At 28.9% G+C, this 18,770-nt stretch overlaps 1 protein-coding gene across 1 annotated transcript; it reads right to left on the reverse strand.

The window, feature by feature from the left end:
- Positions 1–16,226: 16,226 nt before the first annotated feature.
- LOC120085205 (NAC domain-containing protein 72-like) lies at positions 16,227–17,709 on the reverse strand. The gene is made up of 3 exons (XM_039041097.2): positions 17,431–17,709; positions 17,073–17,341; positions 16,227–16,981 (listed from the first exon to the last, which is right to left on the reverse strand). The coding sequence occupies exons 1-3, from the start codon at positions 17,609–17,611 to the stop codon at positions 16,466–16,468; spliced, it is 966 nt and encodes a 321-aa protein (XP_038897025.1). The 5' UTR covers positions 17,612–17,709; the 3' UTR covers positions 16,227–16,465.
- Positions 17,710–18,770: the final 1,061 nt, after the last annotated feature.

The following is an 18,770-nucleotide window of genomic DNA, read 5'->3' on the forward strand; positions in this document are numbered from 1 at the left end:
CATCTATGGAAGCACTTCACATGCAGTTGGCAACATTGCAACGCCAGAATGTAGTGTTAAGGAATTACATGTGCCAACAAACGCAGAGAAGCCTGGACCATTTTAATTTCACAACTCAGTATATCAACCAAGTCCTGATGGGGATGTTCGTGTTGCCTCCTCTGCCAGTCCACTTGGTTAATCCCCTACGACTCATGGATGAAGACCCAACACCTAAACACAGGAATGATACGCCAACGCAATAAAGATTTGGGGTTGTAAGCTTGTATTTTGTTATTTTAACTACTCTTTTGTAAGCGTTAATTTTTTTTTTTTTATTCCAATGCATTCTCCTCTATAGAACTGAATGAAACGTGTATCAATTTTTATCCTTGCATTTGTCCTGCTGAATGCCTTTCTTGATTCCTTAATTATCTTCTTGTCTTGTGCTTTGAGTTGATACCTAGATGATATTAACAATGTAAAACCTATAAGTCTGAAGTTAGGCATTAGAAATATCAAGTTTGGAACTTTTCTAAAAAATCAAACATATGTTTTATCTCTAACATGTGCAAGCTCCAACTCAAACCTCCTTTTGAAAATCAGGTATTTTTATAGTTCTCTTTCAGCAATGAGGACCTTGTTGATCTCCAAAATTGGGGGTGGAGGAGGTCCGAGTTGATGCATCCAATTGTGTATAAAAATTTTACATTTGATCCAAAATATATATATATGTATGTATGTATGTATGTATGTATATGTATGTATGTATATTTCTGGATGTAATAAGCAAACTCCTTTGTCAACGCAATATAAAAGAAAACTTCAGTTGATAAGATTTAAGATTGGGAATGGCACTTAGCCATAGTTGGATACTCGCATGACACCCGTGGGGGCAAACCAAAATGAAGTTAAGTATCCAAGACCAACACATCCCAACTCACTATCTAAGCTTAAGAAAAACTTAGTCATCTTGAAATGCATAGATGCTTAGATATGAGTTCAATTGTTAAGGGCACTTGCTCATACTTGGATACTCGCATGACACCCGTGGGGGCAAGCCAAAATGAAGGTGGGTCACCTGAATCAATACATGGGTGGTCCTAGGAATAACAACCTGCATTTTCTTTTATTAAGTCTTTTCTTTTACAAGAATAACGTCTAACACATTATTGGGATAGAAAGATGAAAATGTTTTGGGAAACAAAAAAAGTTGTTGACAAAAAAGGCTTGCCACATTCGAGATAAGATATATTTTTTTTTAGAGAAGGAACAAACCTGTATTTTTCAAACACCAACCTTAGAACACTTATAAGTTGCCATAATGAGAGGTGAAGCCAGCGCATCAAGATGATGAAAGTATGATAAGGAACTATTTTAGAAATGCTCGAGGATGAGCATTGTTCAAAATTTTGGGGTGTGATAACTTGTAGAAATACAAGTTATTGTCTCTTAAAAGTTAGAACATTTAAGATTCTTAATGATAAAAACACATTCATCTTAAGGGAAAACGCATGGAGTTCTTCAAACACATCACTAACTCTTGCAAAAGCATACTTCTTATAAAAACTGCTTCATTAACGCATCTTATTACAGGATTTTAAGAAAATTCACTTAGTGTTGTAGGCCAAGTTAATGCAATGGCATGCGTACGAAATTTTCCAATGCAGAAAAGATACATTGGCTCGCACTTCTTCGTCAAATCACCACTTGCAAGTATGGGCATCTGACTGGTGGCGTACGAAAAGCATCTGAACTAGCAGGCAGCTGACCAGGGCATGGAAATTAATGTTATCTTGTCAAAAGTTTCGATGAAAATGCTTATAAATAAGAAGACCCACAGCCAAAGAAAAGGGATACAACATACTTAGAGAAATCATAGAACTTAAATCGTAGCTGCTCTGTCGTTACAGAAAGGAGATAGAAGGAAAAGAACCATTGTCATCATTGATCAAGGAGAGTAGTTGAAGACCAAGCTCAAGAGAGAGTTCTTCATCATTTCTTCACCCAGTTGGTTGCACACGAATTTAAATCAAGCAAAAAGGACAAGAGATTGAACTCTACGGCTTGACTTTTCCTTTCTTTTATTTCACTTTCGTTTTCCATTCTATGTGATTAAGTGTGATTGTTGTAAAAACAGTTTCTATCTTTAAAATTCAATCTTACATTTGATCCATCCACTCTTGTCTCTCTATTTACATTACATTGTATGTGATTACCACACTCTTGTTGCATACTTTAATTTCAAGCTTTAATCAACTTGATCACTTGGTTGAAGTAATAAAGTAGTTAAACTATTCGAGAGAATAGGATAACTAAAGAACACATTGAGTCAGAACGCACAGTATATTTAGAGATAAAAATACTTGTGTTTTTACTACTTTCTATGACCAACGCATTCACCCTAGAGATAGGAATATATGTGGCATTCATATTGAGAAATGTTGAATAGTCTAATTTAAGGAACAGAAACCTAACTCATCCACATACACTTGGTTTGTAAACAAGCATTCATATCATCTTTACTTCACCCTTACACCTTCACACACGTGTTCATCTTACTTGGAGTCAACGCATATCCCAAGCATTTAGCACCACTCATTCATAAATCCATTTGTTTCACTTGAACTCTTATGTCCTCTTGTATACGTGCATTGAGAATAGTGTAAATAAACCTCTCTCGCATTAATCTAGGACCTTTCTGCAACTGAAACAATGCAAGGCGTGCGTTAGTTTGTCATAAAATCCTTTTGTTCGAACCTAGACTTACAAGGAACCTAAGTTATATTTATACTTGGATATGATTTAGGAAAGCTTGTACGCATTATACAAAGTGCATCGCATCATCTCAACACATCGCTTAATCCTCTCACCTAAAGAAGTGATTCATCATTCATTTCCATCTATCTCAACCTCACTTTTCACCCTTATTTACATGTACTTTTTAATAAAAATCATGAGGAAAACAATCCCTAAAGTTAAATTTCAAACACCTTAGTTGAAACATTACCGTCTTGATTGTTTTGGTGCTTAAAGGTTGATGCATGAGCCAGTACAGGGGAAAAATTAAGGGCCACTTAAAACCATTACGAGATGATTAGAACTAATTAGAAGGGCTTTGAACTCACCCTTGCATGAATAAGTCTAGAATTAATTTCAAATCATGCTTCATTGATTGGTTATGATTTGATTTCGTTATTGAGTGAAAATTAAATCCTAGGAGACTATTGAGGCTTGAGTAATGAACAATGAAATTTGAGTGAGCGTTTCATTTATATGACTATGTGTTTTACTCTATCTTGCTCGAGAACAATATAGAATTAAGTTGGGGGTGTTTGATAGCATCTAAAATGTGCTATCTAGATTCGCTTAATTTGGGATTGTTCTAGTCTTTTATGTGTTTATTATGCTATTTTGTAGGTATCAAGTACTTAAGAGATAGAATAGAGCATTTAAAGTCATGTGGAGTTAATTTGAAGTAATTTGGAAAAAATATCAAATTTTCTGGAAAAAATATAAGAGATCACCGTGATGTATTATTTGTATTCCATTAAAGCAAGTGTATATCAATAAGAGTTATTGATCAAAGATGATACTATAATAAAAATTGTTTAGATAGGTCAGATGCATCTTACTCAAATAGTTGAAGGTACCTTAATGTAGTGGGAGGAATTATGATAACCTAGTCATAATTTGAGTAGAAACTCAAGTCACCAAATCTCGGTGACGGTATCGAGAAACAAAAAGTTGTGAAAATAAGATGCATTTTCTATATAGTTTAATGAGAAATCCATAGTATACTAAAGTGTTTATGTCAATCCTTTCGGCTAAAGTGTTTGAGGATCACCTAGTGCTACAGATGAAGTGTTCCTAATTCGTACATGTAGTGACATCAGGAGTGGGGGCGTTCTGTGTAATGAGTTTACGCAAGATTGGACCAAGAAATAAGTCACTCTTACTGTATAACGTTGTTTACTATTTAAGACTGACTAGGTAACTTGACCTTAATCCTAAGCTAACTATGAAGTTTTGTTAGCTCAAGCTTAAGGTAAGAAAAATGAAGAAAACGAGTGGTCATTCACCCAAAACGGCCACCTGGATCGAAAGATATGACTTAAAACTCAAAGCATAATTTTTATAACCGTGTGACGGCGCCACGATGCTACACCATTTTTCAGCATTCTGTGAAGCGTGCCATGCCTAACATTGTAGGGCACTGCAGTGCTCTCGCCTGGGGGCACTTTTGTCATTTTCTCTCCGGTTTGAAGCCTCTGATGCTCTTTTTAGCTCCTAATTGCTCCAAATAAACTCTCAACGGTCGGTAACACTTCAGAATGCTTGTATTACTCGAGATCCTACAAATGGAAACATTTAAACACATTAAATATCATAAATGGACAAGATTAGAGGCACTAAGATAGCACATTTTTTGTGCTATCTATATTCAAAAGATCCAAATGAATTTGAGAACTTGCTTAATGTTGCTGAAAACCCATTATATGAAGGATGCAAAAATTCACCAAGTTGTCTACATTAGCCAAGTTGTACAATTTAAAAGTTAAATATAGATGGATTGATATTAGCTGTTTAGAACTACTCAAAACTTTTAAGGAAATTTTGTCTACTACCAATTAGCTCCCAACATCAATGTATGATGCAAAGAAAACATTATGTACATTAGGAATGAATGATGAAAAGATTCATGCATCCCTTAATGATTTTTGTTTGTATAGAAAATAACATAATAACATAATTGAATGTCTTGAATGTGGTGAATCAAAGCGGAAGTATGTTAAGAATGGAAATTAGTTTATGTTTTCATGATTCTTAAATCATTTTAATATATTTAAATTTGTCTTCATTGGAATGTAGAAAAAATATCTTCAATGAAGGTGATTTCGAGAGAGCTAATGTGTGGAGGAAGGCTCGAGCAAATAAGAACAGAGAGTATGATAATGAACACATCCAAGAAGTTGTCAATCAAATCATAAGACGCATTACATTTTACAGAGTAAGTTACATATATACATTTGTTAAATTATGATCGAATATAATTTCTTTCTAGGACAAAGTCTCAAAGAGTTATGATCCACTTGGCAACAAACAACCATCTCCCAAAGATATTTTGACTCAGCTCTTCGGTACACAAGAAAGTAGAGGTGTGTCCATGGAGTTGGCAATTTTGTTACCCCTACGCCTTACTTTCACATAGTGAAATGTTCAAAATAAGAGAGTGATCAAAATAAGGAAATCAGTAAAGAGAATGAAGTACTTCGTTTGTGCATTAAAGAATTGGAAGCTCACAATCAAATGACATAGTCTACATCGACATCTGGACAAAAATTGCTCCAAACCATGATTGGCATATGAGATTGAATCCGAAAAGAAACCAAACGACTACAAGAATGTAAAAGGGATTAAATTCCAAACGAAACTAAAAAAACAAGGTGAAGATAAATAAGGTTAAACAAAAAGCAAACATGCATGTGATCATTTTGAATGATCAAGAAGAGAATATCAAGAATGAGAGTAAAAAAGAATGAACTTTAAAGGTAATTAGTTAAGTTTACTCAATTTGTTGCATTGGTTGATTTTGTTGGTTTATGAATTTGATATTGTTGCATTAATGACTTTCATAATGTTCGTATTAGGAGAAAACATCAATGAGAATTGCCAAGGAAAAAGAGGTTGTTAGTGAGTCAACAGTCAATTTGCCACTACCTTTAAAGTCAGTACTTAGGTGTGTTGAAAATATAATGGCAAAGAGTCTAGCATTTCTTTCCAACTACCTGTTGAATTGTGTGGTTTCAGTAGAAAGAGTTGTGGCTTGTGATAATATATTGTTGACTTTTTAACATGAAAGAAATTGAGACTTTGACATTGATGACTTATATGGTGTAAGTAATATAATGTGATTCATTTCAGTACTCTAATCTTTTATAGGTACTCGTTTATTGACTTTTAATCTTTTATAGGTACTTGCAATCATATTTTGTTGTTTCAAAGGAAGTTTTATAATACATATTTTTTTTACCCGTCTATTATATCTATTGGACACTACTCTCAAGAAATTAGGGCTCGAAACCTATGTAGTAGTCTAATGATTTTATAACAAAATCATAGTTTTTGCTCCTTTTAATCCAGATTAAGTAAAGTTTTACCAATCAAATCACTAAAAGTTCTTGCATTAACAGTAAACATATACTAATTGTATTCTATTTAGTGGACATTGGGCACTATTGACTATTAATGCGTATGACGATATTGTCTATTATCTTGACTCATTATGAACAACATCCTGAGTAGATATCAGATATGTAACAGAGACGTAAGTTAACTTCTTGCCTATGATGTTTTTCATTTTAAAGTTTACTTTATTTTAATGTTTTGTGGTTGTTTCTTGGCAATATGGCTATTGCGATCTTTCGGTCTCAAAAAAATATTAAAAAAGGTCTAAAAAAAACATTATGAAAAAAAGTAAATGAAAGTATAAACATATTTATTCGTTAATTAAATTATAGTCGTGTAATTTTGGAAATATGTGTGTTGATCATATGGGGTACTTGATATATATATAGTCGTGTAATTTTTAAAATTGTTCAAATATGGGTTTGATCATTCTTTTGGGATTTGAGTTTATATTGGGGTTCAACATTCTTTTTGAAATTGTTCATATGAGAATGAAAGTCTTCTAATTTAGAAATTGTTCATATGAAGTTTGTTATGAACTTTGTTAACATGAGGTTGTAAGTATATGACAATATATATGTTTAGGATACATGAACTTTGTTAACATGAGGTTGTAGATATATGACAATATACATGTTGCTTGTTTATTTGGTTAATAAATGATTATCCTCTTCAATTAAATTAATTATATCATTGTTGGGTCTCAAAATAGGAGCAATTATATGTAGTTTCTATAATATAATTAAAAAAGAAAAGTACTTAAGAACTTGACAAGCAAAATGTATAAAGTATTAATTAAGTTGTCATTTTCTAGCTGTCAAGATGAAGATACAGTTTTTTAGTAGTGTTTTTTTAATTCTTTTAAATGAATTAGTAGATATTAACAATAAAATTGAGTATTGAGTAAAAAAAATGAAGTTAAAAGTGTAAATCTTGAAACATAAGAGTCAAAATAAATAAAACTCAAAATTCAAATAAAATTGTAATATTTGAAATTTTATGGATTAAATTGAAATCAAACCGAAAACTTAACCACTAATAATAAAATATTTTGAAACGTATGGATCAAACGTAAACTAGCTTGTAAAATTTAATCTTTTCGAAAAAAAGTGATTAAAGCTCCAATAAATTTTTAAAGAGAAAGGTATTTGTTTTGTTTTGTGAGAATGGTCCAAAAATAAAAGTACTTTAAAATTTATAGGTACTTCACCCAAAATTATAGGGACCGATTGAAATTGAGTACTGAATAAAAAGAAATAAAGTTAAAAGTTTAAATCTTAAAATTTAAGAACCAAAAGAAATAAAACTCAAACTTCAAATAAATTTTTAATATTTAAAATTTTATGATTAAATTGAAATCAAACCGAAAAGTTAAGCACTAATAATAAAATATTTTGAAACTAATGGATCAAACATAAACTACTCCTAAAATCTAATTTTTTGGAAAAGAATGATTAAAGCTCCAATAAATTTTTAAAGAGAAAGGTGTTTTGTTTTGTTTTGTGAGAATGGTAAAAAAAAAAAGTACTTTAAAGTTTATAGGTACTTGACCCAAAATTATAGGGGACCCGACTGATATGAAACTTACCCACCATGCACCAATTATTTTGCAACTTGCTATCCCACACTATTATAGTCATTAGCAAGCAATGGGATCGGGTAGGTGTACTTGAAAATAAATAACTCAGATTTTTTTTTTTTTAGGTTCAACAATTACTAGAGTGGGCAGACCCAAATCAATAATAATTGGTATATTTATTCATTAAGCTATGTTGAGATTGGGTTTCTACCTCTACTTTTTTAGCTATAGCAAAAAAAATGTAAAGTCGAAATTATATTTGATGTGTAAATTCGTTATCTTCGTAGGTTAAATAAGTCCTTTAACGTTTGATATGATCTTTTAAAAAATATGTTTTTGAATTGAAGAAATTATTTTGTATAAGGAATATGTAAAAGGGAAATAAAACTATTTGAGTGCATAAACTAAAGGGAAATTATTTTAAATGACAAGACTGTTAAAAATATTTACAAATAATAGCAAGATATCATTGTCTATCTACGATAGACCGTGATGATAGACACAGATAGACATAGATAATAGTCTATCGTGATCTATTCGGTCTATCGTAGATAAACAGTAAAATTTTGTATATATTTGTAAACAATTTTCTATATTTGAAAACAACTCTAAAGTAATTTTTTTTTTTTTTTTTTGTATTTTTTAGCATTTATCAAACTATTTTTCATTTGAATTGTTGAAAAATGGGTCCTTAGTTAAAGGTGCCTTTTAAATTTCTTAGTAGACACAACCAACTTTAAATGGCATTTAAATTACAACATATACATGGTTTATAAATTGAAAAACATTGTTCAATATCCATATTTTTCGTATTATTATATCTTCTAAATTATAAAGGTCTATACTAGCTAGATTTTTTTTTATTGTAAATTACACAAATACAAACCTCTTAAAAATGTGAGACAATTTTATGGAAGTTCTCTTTAAAAATATGAAGAGACATCTATTTTGTGAGAATTTGGATGTGAATATATGTATGTATGTATTCTCAAACACTATTTGATCCCTTTGCATTTAGATCATTTGAAAACTAACTTTATCTTTCAATTAATTTTACTTCATTAAGATTCAATATGTAAAAAACAATCTATAAAGAAATTGATGTGGTCTATCATGATTTTAAGGCATAAATGTGATTGATCTCAAATTAATATATAGATATATATATTGAAGAAAAAAAATAATACATTTGGTCAGTAATTATTGTACATGTTAATTATAATCCATCAAGTTATTTAGTACTAGAGTTATTGATACTAAGATTGTGACCCATTTTTTTTATAGACGAATGATTAGGTGCATCACATGTTGGACCTAATTCAACTTTCTCCTCTTTTTAACATAGTAAAAATGAAATTATAAAAAATTATATCACATGACACACTATTATTAGGTGCAGGAGCAGCCTCTAAGAAAAGTATTTCCTAAGTAGAATATAATTTCTTTCAACGCCTTGGTTGAAGATATAATTTATGTGTTTTTTTAACCATTATTTTTAAATTAATGTGTTTTGTATGGATTTATCTAAAATACCTTTTAATTTCGATACATTTATATATATATATATATATATATATATATATATATTAGGTTTAAATCTTATTTTAGTCTCTAAACATTGAATCAGACTATCAGAAATATTCATTTTTAGTCCCTAAATTTTTGAAAATATTTATTTTAATCCCTACATTAAAATTATGTTAAATCTTCAATAGAAATGTGAAGAACAACCAACAAGCCAAAATACTGAACGACCATATTTTTTAACTAAAATGTATTGCTAACTTATTTGGTAGTCTAATCACCCAAAAATATAAGAAACATTGTCATTTTGTTAAAGAGTTAACAAACTCTTTATATATCAAGGACCAAAATAAAATGATATTCACATTTTAGGGACTAAAACAAATATTTTAAAAGTTTAGAGACTAAAATAGAACATTATTCAAAGTTCGGGGACCAAAATAAAATTTAAACCAATAAATTATATCTTACCATTTTTTTTTTCAAAATCATTTTAAATTACAAAGTTGTTTGGTTGCACAAAGTCACATTTATCCAAGGTAAAACGTAATAAATCAATGATAATCTAAAAAGTGGATTCCATTTTATTACATTTCCTATTGGTTACTTATGCTTCATACCCGTACTGACATTTGGGGTCTACTTTCGAATCTGTAATAAAAAAGCATAATCTGTTTGAGGAGCAGAGGGTGATCAATATGATTGCGTTTGGAAATTACGTTACCGTTATCGTTATAGTATAAAATTATGAACCTGTCACATTTACTATTATCGTTACTATTATCATTTGACCCTAATGATATCGATAATGGTACAGTAATAGTAAATGTGACGGATTCATCATTATGAGTAAATCTGATCAAAAGCAATTGAATTACATTTTTTATTGTGATCAAAATTACGATTGATCTATCAATAAAAATCCATTTAAATTATACCACTTTTGATTATCCAAAATCACTCAATAAGTTATACTAAATACACTTTAAATTCCTTTAAAGAAAACACACTTTGAATTTTCTTCTAAAAAATACACTTTAAATTCATTTTTTTTTTCAAAGGTGTCGTTGGTAGAAAAATAAATCTTTTTAAAAAAATATTTTTTTTCTAAAGTTATTCCAAATAAACTGTTAGAAATTTTCAATGTATTTTACAAAATCCAACATCAAACATCATGAGAAGTTTCGTTCACGGGAATTTTAGGAGTTATATCAATTTTCACAATTCCATACCAAATTCACCCTGTTTACGTGTTTTTTTTCCCTCGAAATTAAGCGGTTTTACCAAATCATTTATTTGTTTGGCGTCTCATTCCAAGAACAGTTCTGAAATATGGTAATTTAAAAAAAAAATCTGAAATATTAGGTTTGTAACATAGTTTTAACTTTCACAGTTCTATTGTTATTAAACTACTTGTTAAAAAGAAAAAAGAAAAAATAAATAGGCCTTCGTGATACAAGAATTTGTTTTAAAAACTAAAGATTTCAGTTGAAAATTGGAAAAAAAAATATATTTTCATTATATTCGAAAATATACGTTTGGTTTCAGATTAAAACTTAAAATTTGAATTCAAGAGTTAAAGTTGTATTTGATTTTGATTTTGAAAATGTAAGGAAAAAAACAATGTGATTCAGAGGAAAAAAAGGGAAATTGTAATGGGTGGCAAAATAACTTGTGTACTTTGCAAAGGTGTATTTAGGGTTTCTAATTTTGCAAATATGGCAAAATATTCAAATTTTGACTTTGCTTTTTTTTTTTTTTGTTTTTTGTTCGTATGTCGATTTTACCCTCTAACAAAAATTCCTATAAGCACGTGTATGTCGACTTTGCTTGGATTTAAGCACGTGTGTTTCATTTTATAGGCATAATATTCTGAGTGTATCAGCAATATATCATATATAAGACATGTGTGCATCAAGCAACAGATACTTGAAGTAAAAGTGTATCAACATTATATCATCAACAATCAACATTCCAAGTGTATGAACAATAAGTCTAAAAGTAATCAACATTCGATCTATTTTGAACTTAAGCATGTTTACTTCATTTTATAAGTTTGATATTGTAAATGTATTAGTGTAGTATATATTAGATATAAGATATGAGTGTATCAGTGAATAAATACTTGAAGTGATAACACATGAGTGCAACATATCTAACATCAACTCAACATTCAAAATGTATCAACAGTATATCACATATTATAAACTTTTAAGTCTATTAATAGTATATCAACAATATATCTATACATATAAAACAACTTTCAAATATGTAAATATTGTATTAGCAGTATATCACATATAAATCAATTTTAAAAAATATCAATAGAATATCAACAACATACCATATATCGATCAACTTTCAGTCTATCAAAAATATATCAGTAGTATAATAGCACATCAAATAACTTTCATGAATATCAATAGCATCACATATAAATCAATTTTTAAGTATATAAATAGTACATCAATAATATCTCAATACATACCAAACAACATTAAATCAAGAATGTTAATAGTATATCATCAGTATATCAAATATCAAACAACTTTCAAGTTTATCAAAAGTATATCAACTTTCAAGTTTATCAAAAGTATAACTTTCAAGTCTATTACATATTTTAACGGTATGTGGCATTTGGTCATTTAGTTATTTCAATTGGGTTGAGCTTGCTAATTTTTCCATTTCTACAAACTTAGAATTATTAGGTTACATGCTTAATTTTAATTCTGTGTTTTGTCATTACTGCAACTAGTTTGAAAATTTTCAAATATATTATCAATATATCATTAAGACCATTACTTAATTAATTAGATCATAATTGTGATTACACTAATTATTAACTTATCATCTAGTCATTACTTAATTTTAATAACGTCCTAAAAGAAATACACATTCAATTGATATATATCAAAAGTATATCACTTAATTAATTGATATACTTAAAATGAAGTATATGGATAACATATCATATATATACTCACTGTCAGATATATCAATTAACTAATGTACTTGATATATTCAGTATATCATCAATACATTGATATACTTTATTTTAAGTATATCAATTAATTGATCAATTGATTGATACACCTAAAATAAAGTACAGCAATAGGTAAGGTATTTTGGGCTCTTACCTTTTTAAGGCTTGGGTTTGGTTATGTTTCACTAAATCTACAAAGAAAAAAATGTAAGACAGTTTCAAAATTTATTTATTTATTTGTCAGACATGCAACTCACCCAAAAGAAAATGTAATGTAATTATTTTTTATGATAGTGAACTTCAATCTATTATTTTATTAGTTCAATAGCTATAATAATAGATTATCAAACTTTTTAACCTTTAAAGAAGAAGTCCATACTAAATATCGTTGAATTAAGTTCATATCGATAAATTTCAATCTATGGTTGTCAGTGAGAAAAAGGAAATATTGGTGGAGATAATGGAGGAAATAAAAGTTTTTTATTTTAAGAAATACAAGTGGTAAAATTTATAAGATAGGGAAATAATCATTTTTCGACGGAGATAAAAAAATGAAATTTTTTCCAATAAGAAAAATAAAAACAAATCTTTTATGGAAAAGAAAATAAAGATATTACAAATTTAGAAGGAAATGCTTATACGACTTTACATTAGATAAGTTACTTAAATTAGTGTGGTATAGTTATTTTAAGAGAAATAAATACCATAAATCGTGACTACCAACTTTCTCAATTAAATTAGGGGGAAAAATTAAACCATTAATGTAAAAAGCAGGTTAATTTGGGGATTGCAACTAGCTTAAGGTAGCATGGCTTGACAACCAAATAAATAAATATTTTTTTTTTAATAAACCAAATAAATAAATATTAGAAAAATAAAAAGTGAATCAATAATTTTTAAATGAAATGCATACAAAACACATGGAAGAAACCAAAACCATACATAACAAAATTAAGGTCGCTAGCACATATTGCCCCACATAACACAAATCCAACAATGTAGTTGAATATATACCCAACAAATCCACTAGTTAAATTGGTATAATTTTAAGTATTGAAGTACGAGTTTAATCCTTAAAAAGTATAGGCTTCATTGGGTAAAATTTCGTTTTTCGTTTTTGGTTTTTGAAAATGAAGTCTATTTCCTCTTATTTTTTCTAATGGTTTGCTTCTTTATCAAGTAAAATGATTGAATTCTCAGTCAAATTCGAAAAACAAAAACAATTTTTTAAAAACTACTTTTTTCAGTTTTCAAAATTTTGACTTGGTTTTTTAAACCACTCATAAAATATAGAGAACTAGGAAAGAAATCTGGAGGTGGACATATGTCTATAGGCTTAATTTTCAAAAACAAAAACAAAAAACCAAATGATTACCAAATGAGACTTAATTTGTGTTTATTAAGTTTCTAAACTTTAGTAAGTTTTTCAACTTTCAATTTCATGTCTAATAAATATTTAAACTTTAAAAATATATTGAATGGACCTTTAAACTTTTAATTTTGCGTCTAATAGATCTATGATATATTATTTTTTAAAAAAATCAACTAACCTATTCGATATAAGTTAAAATCAAAGTTTATGTTTGATGAGATCTAAGCTTTAAATTTTGTGTCTTGTAAGTTCATAAAAGTGTTGAATATGTGTCCAACATTTATTAGATGCCAATTTGAACTTTTAGAGATTTATTGGATACAAAATTCAAATTTTAAGAACCTATAGACACTCGTTAAAGTTCAAAGACCTAGTAGATACAAAATTAAAGTTTAATAATTTATTAGATATTTTTCAAAGTCTAAAGACACCGTAGACACGTACACATTTAAATATTTAGGGATTGAAATTGTGATTTAACAAATTTTAAATTAATTGCAAAGTAAAATTCATGTTTTTCCAATAATTAAGATTACCTATCTTAGAGTATGTTTTGAATATATTTTCAAGTGTTTAATTTAAAAAAATAAATCATTTTAAAAAAAATAGAGTATTTCACAGCTACTCAAAATAGCATTTGAAGAGTAATTTAAACAATTTTTTTATAAACATATTTAAAATATTTTTTTAAAAAAATACTTTTTTCTCGAGTTAATCCAAACGGACCATTTATATTATGATGTTTATAATTCTATAGAACTAAACTTACATTTACAAATCTCTCTTTCTTTTCAACAACGTTGCTTGATTTTCTCTCGTGCTTTCTAAACTCTAGCTATAAAAATTTAATTTTTAATATATGTAGAGATAGTATATGTCAATTATTGTTGAACTAAAAGTTATATTTTTTTTTTTTTTAGAGAATTTAATATATGTCTTTACTGAAAACTAACGTCTCATTGTAGCATTATCATAAGGACAAATGGTCCCGTATATTTGGCCACTATCTTAATAATCGAGTTGTCCATTTTATTATAACAATTTTCATTTTCAACATTTTTCATAAAATATTTAACTTAACATTATTGCATGACTTTATGCTACGCTATCCATTCTTTTTTCTTTTTTTGAAAGGACCGAATAATCTATGGAGCATGTCAATTACTTTTATATCCTTCCATTTTTTTCAATATTTTGTATTCTTCATACGTTTTCTTTTTTTAAAAAAAAAAAAAAGATACGGATTAGGTCATTAAATATACAAAAATATCTTCATTAAGTGAATATATTCTTAGCATTTCATTATTGGGACGTGTTATATTAGCAAAATTAGTTGTATTATAATTTATAGGAGAAGAATGAACTCAAGAATGGAAATAAAATATATTACATTAAGGGTTAATATTACATTGTTTTCTCATATTGTATTCTCCATAAAAATATATATCGTAACACTTCAAATGTTATTTTCTTTGTTTATGTCTTGCAATCACTTCACACCTTAACCTTAGATGAATATATGTAATCAAATATTTTATTATCTATATATAGTTTAATTATTATTCTTTGTTTTTTTAACATTGTGAGCATAAAAATTAAATTTTTAATCTAGAAATTGATAATACAAACTTTATGTCAATTGAGTTATATATTTATTTTGACATTATTATTATTATATATATTAATACGGTGGATTCGTTTTATGATAAAACTAATGGTATAGAACTATATATGAATCCTATATAATATATATTACTCTTTGTTTTCTAAATCATTGTTAATAACATTGATTATTTACTCCCCATCTTTAAAGTAAATCCTAACATAAAAATTAAACACTCTTCAAGAACTACTTTTTAAAATTTTCTATTTCCGAAAGTTATCACCAACTACGTTATACATAAACTTAAGTTTGATTAATACACAAATTAATTATGGAAACATTTTTTTTCTTAAAAAAAAATTACCTCTAATATTGTTTTTCTCTGAAAACTTATTAATTTTATATCATTCCATATTGAGAAAAATATCAATCTATATCTCTAAACTTTGGATTGTATCAAGTAAAACCCAATTAAAATTGTATCAATTAAAACTCTAAATTTTTATAAGTGTACTAATTTATACTCATCTCCAGATTTCAATCAACTGATGTTATGGGAAACTTATGATTGAGTCAATTAAACTCCTAAGTTTTCATAAATCAACCAATTTAGATCTTTCATTGCGATTATCTTTTAATCATCGATACATGTTAATTCTCAAACATGTATAGACTTTTGTAATTGCTAATTTTATAAAATGGACAATTAAAGTAAATGCATGAACGATTTTGAAGAAAATTCTAACTAAAAGTTTAAATTGATCCATTTTTAAAATTAAAGTTTATAGGATTACAATTATAAGTTTTAGAGGAGGTTTTCAAAATAGATTGTAATAGACGATTCAAATTGATACATTTACAAAAATTTAAAATTTAAATTGAAATAATCATTAAAATTTAGGGATAAAAATTAATATTTTCTTTAATTCATATAATTCATTAAAAGTCTATTGAGAATACGTTTGTTAGTAAAATGTTAAAACAAATATTGACCATATGGTAAAAAGTACAACATTTATTGCTAACATTTAGCTGAATCAAAAGTGCAAATATTTGATGTAATTGTAAGGTATTGGAGTAAAAATTGCCCTAATATTTTGGACCCAATTTCCATATTTTTTGTCTGGTATCTGAAATCCCGAATGTTAGCCCAAAGAATTATCTACACAAACAGCCCTCTCTAACCTGCTCCCCTAAACCGGATCCACTCCGGCCGAACCGGTCACCGGACATTTTTCAAAACCCAAAACCGTCGCCGGAGTTGGAGAAATTTTGCGGCAACCAACCGGAATTCTGAAACCGTTGAAATCCACTCTGTACTTCCTGCTCCGCCGTGCTCCTTGGCGGTTCGCTGGATGGAATACACATATCGGAATCGATGAACCCGGACGGAGCGTGGGACTGAGTCAGCGGAGCAAGTTCGGCGGCCAAGTTGAGGCCTTCAAAGGAGGCTGCAGGGGCGGCGGAAGCCCAGTCGAAATTAGCGGACCCCAAAAGATGATTATTAAGAAACTTGAGGTTCTCATGATCTTGCTGCTGTAAAGTTAAGAAAGAATTGACTTTAGGCAAGCTAAAGAACCGGTCTTTAATCTCGGGCAACGACTCGAGAACGTCGTCGAGGTGCGACGAAGAACATGTTGACGACGACCCCCCATTACTACATTCCATACTCGAAATGCTGCTCGTCATCGGTGGCAGCTTTTGCGCACTTGAATTCTTCTTGTATATTCGGCATAAAACCCAATCATCCAACTGAATTAAAAAAATAAAAATAAAATCACCACTAAACTCATAAACTTAAACTAATTTTTATTCGATGCGATTGTATTTAAATTTTATATACCTTAATACTGCCCGTCTTGCGAGAAGCATCAATGAGACGATATTCATGCATGATCCAATTAGTTTTAGTTCCCTTGGGAGCTTTCCCAACATAAAACACAAGAGCCTTTTTAATGCCAACTCTTTTTCCTTGAGTACTAATAATCTTATCGGTTCCGGTCGCCTTCCAATATCCCGATCCAGCGACACGGTTCGGTCTCGACCCGTTCGGATATTTACGGTCCCTTGGACTGAAAAAATACCATTCTTTTTCGCCAAACATGGCCTTACCTGCAAAACCCAAAAACAAAAATATAATTATTTTAATTTAGAAAAAAGAAAATGGAAATGATATTTTGAATAGTGTTTTGGATTCGTACTAGGGAGAACCCAAGGGTCGAATTTATAGAGATCGATGTCGCCGATGATTTGAAGGGAGAAATGGTGGCCAGAAACTTTCCGGCAGAGATATTGAACTAAAAGCTCTTCGTCGGTTGGGTAAAATCGGAATCCCGGCGGCAGGCTCAGCTCTGAAAGTGGATCTTTTTCAGCTACTCCCATTTTTTTTTAATGGAAAATAAAAGGAATTGGGGATTTTTAGTTTAATGGGTTTTTTTTTTTTTTTTTGTGCTTGTTTATTGGTTGGAGAATTGAAACTTGGGAGGCAGTGAGAGAAATGGGTTTTATAGAGAGAAAAGTACGGCCGTCGTTAATGAGAAGAGGGGGACCCACTTGACATAGGAACCATTGAAGATGCGACACGTGGATTTTAAAGAGAGTGAATCAATTTTTTAGTTGTGTTTATCTGGTTCGAGTACGGCCAAGCTTGTTCCGGTGCATGCACCCTCGAGATAACGACGAAACTACTTTTTCTTTTCTTTTCTTTTTTCTTTCTCTTTCTTTTTTCTTTTTTTCTTTGCCGTAATTTTTTTTTTAAAAAAAGTGGTAAATATATTAAATTATCCTTAATTAGAAAGATGTTAATAGGTGTCGAATTAAGCATAACTTGGAAATAGTTTATATGCATTTTTTTTTTATAACCAATCTTGATTAGGTTCTTTCGTAAAAGGTAGTTTGAGAGTAATTTTAAAATAGTTAAAATTATTTTAAAATACATATTTAATCACTCAAAGTCAATTTAATATTTAAATTTATACTTTTAAATTCATTTTTCGTATTATTAAAATGGATTTGGAATGATTATAAATATTTCTCATGTGATTTTGAAAATGACAGAAATGATTTTTTAACCATGAATGGTCAAACATGCTAATAGTTTAATTGACGTAAGTGCTAATTGCCACATAAAACATAATTCTTCTATTAAATAATAGATAAAAAATATTATTTTGGTTCATAGATTTTAGAATGGATTGTATTTTGGTTTTGCACTTCCAAATGTTCAAATAAAATCATTTTACATGTTATTAATCTCCATTACCAATTTGAAGTTAATTTATATCGAATTTAGTAAAATAATAATTATAGTATCCATTCAAGAAAAAAATGATAAATAATTTTTAAAATGGAAATTTTCAAAAATAGAAAAATAAAGTAAACTATTTACACCAAATAACAAAATTTAATATTCTTTAATATAGCTGATCGAGGATGATAAAATCTATCAGTGATAGAAATTGATAGAAGTCTATCATTGATACTATGTGATAGATGCTGATAGAAGTCTACCAGTATCTATTAGTTTTTTTTTTTTTTTTTT

Source organism: Benincasa hispida, chromosome 9 (assembly GCF_027475165.1).
Source record: "Benincasa hispida cultivar pf3 chromosome 9, pf3_genome.v1.1, whole genome shotgun sequence".
Taxonomy (NCBI): Eukaryota; Viridiplantae; Streptophyta; class Magnoliopsida; order Cucurbitales; family Cucurbitaceae; genus Benincasa; species Benincasa hispida.

Bases quoted from the DNA above. Each gene is read 5' to 3' on its own strand.
- LOC120085205 (XM_039041097.2), bottom strand. From the start codon at position 17,611: ATGGGAGTAGCTGAAAAAGATCCACTTTCAGAGCTGAGCCTGCCGCCG. The intron at 17,342-17,430 runs GTACGAATCCAA...TGGGTTTTGCAG, and splicing joins CGACCCTTGGGTTCTCCCTA to GTAAGGCCATGTTTGGCGAA. The intron at 16,982-17,072 runs GTATATAAAATT...TTTTTAATTCAG, and splicing joins GCAAGACGGGCAGTATTAAG to TTGGATGATTGGGTTTTATG.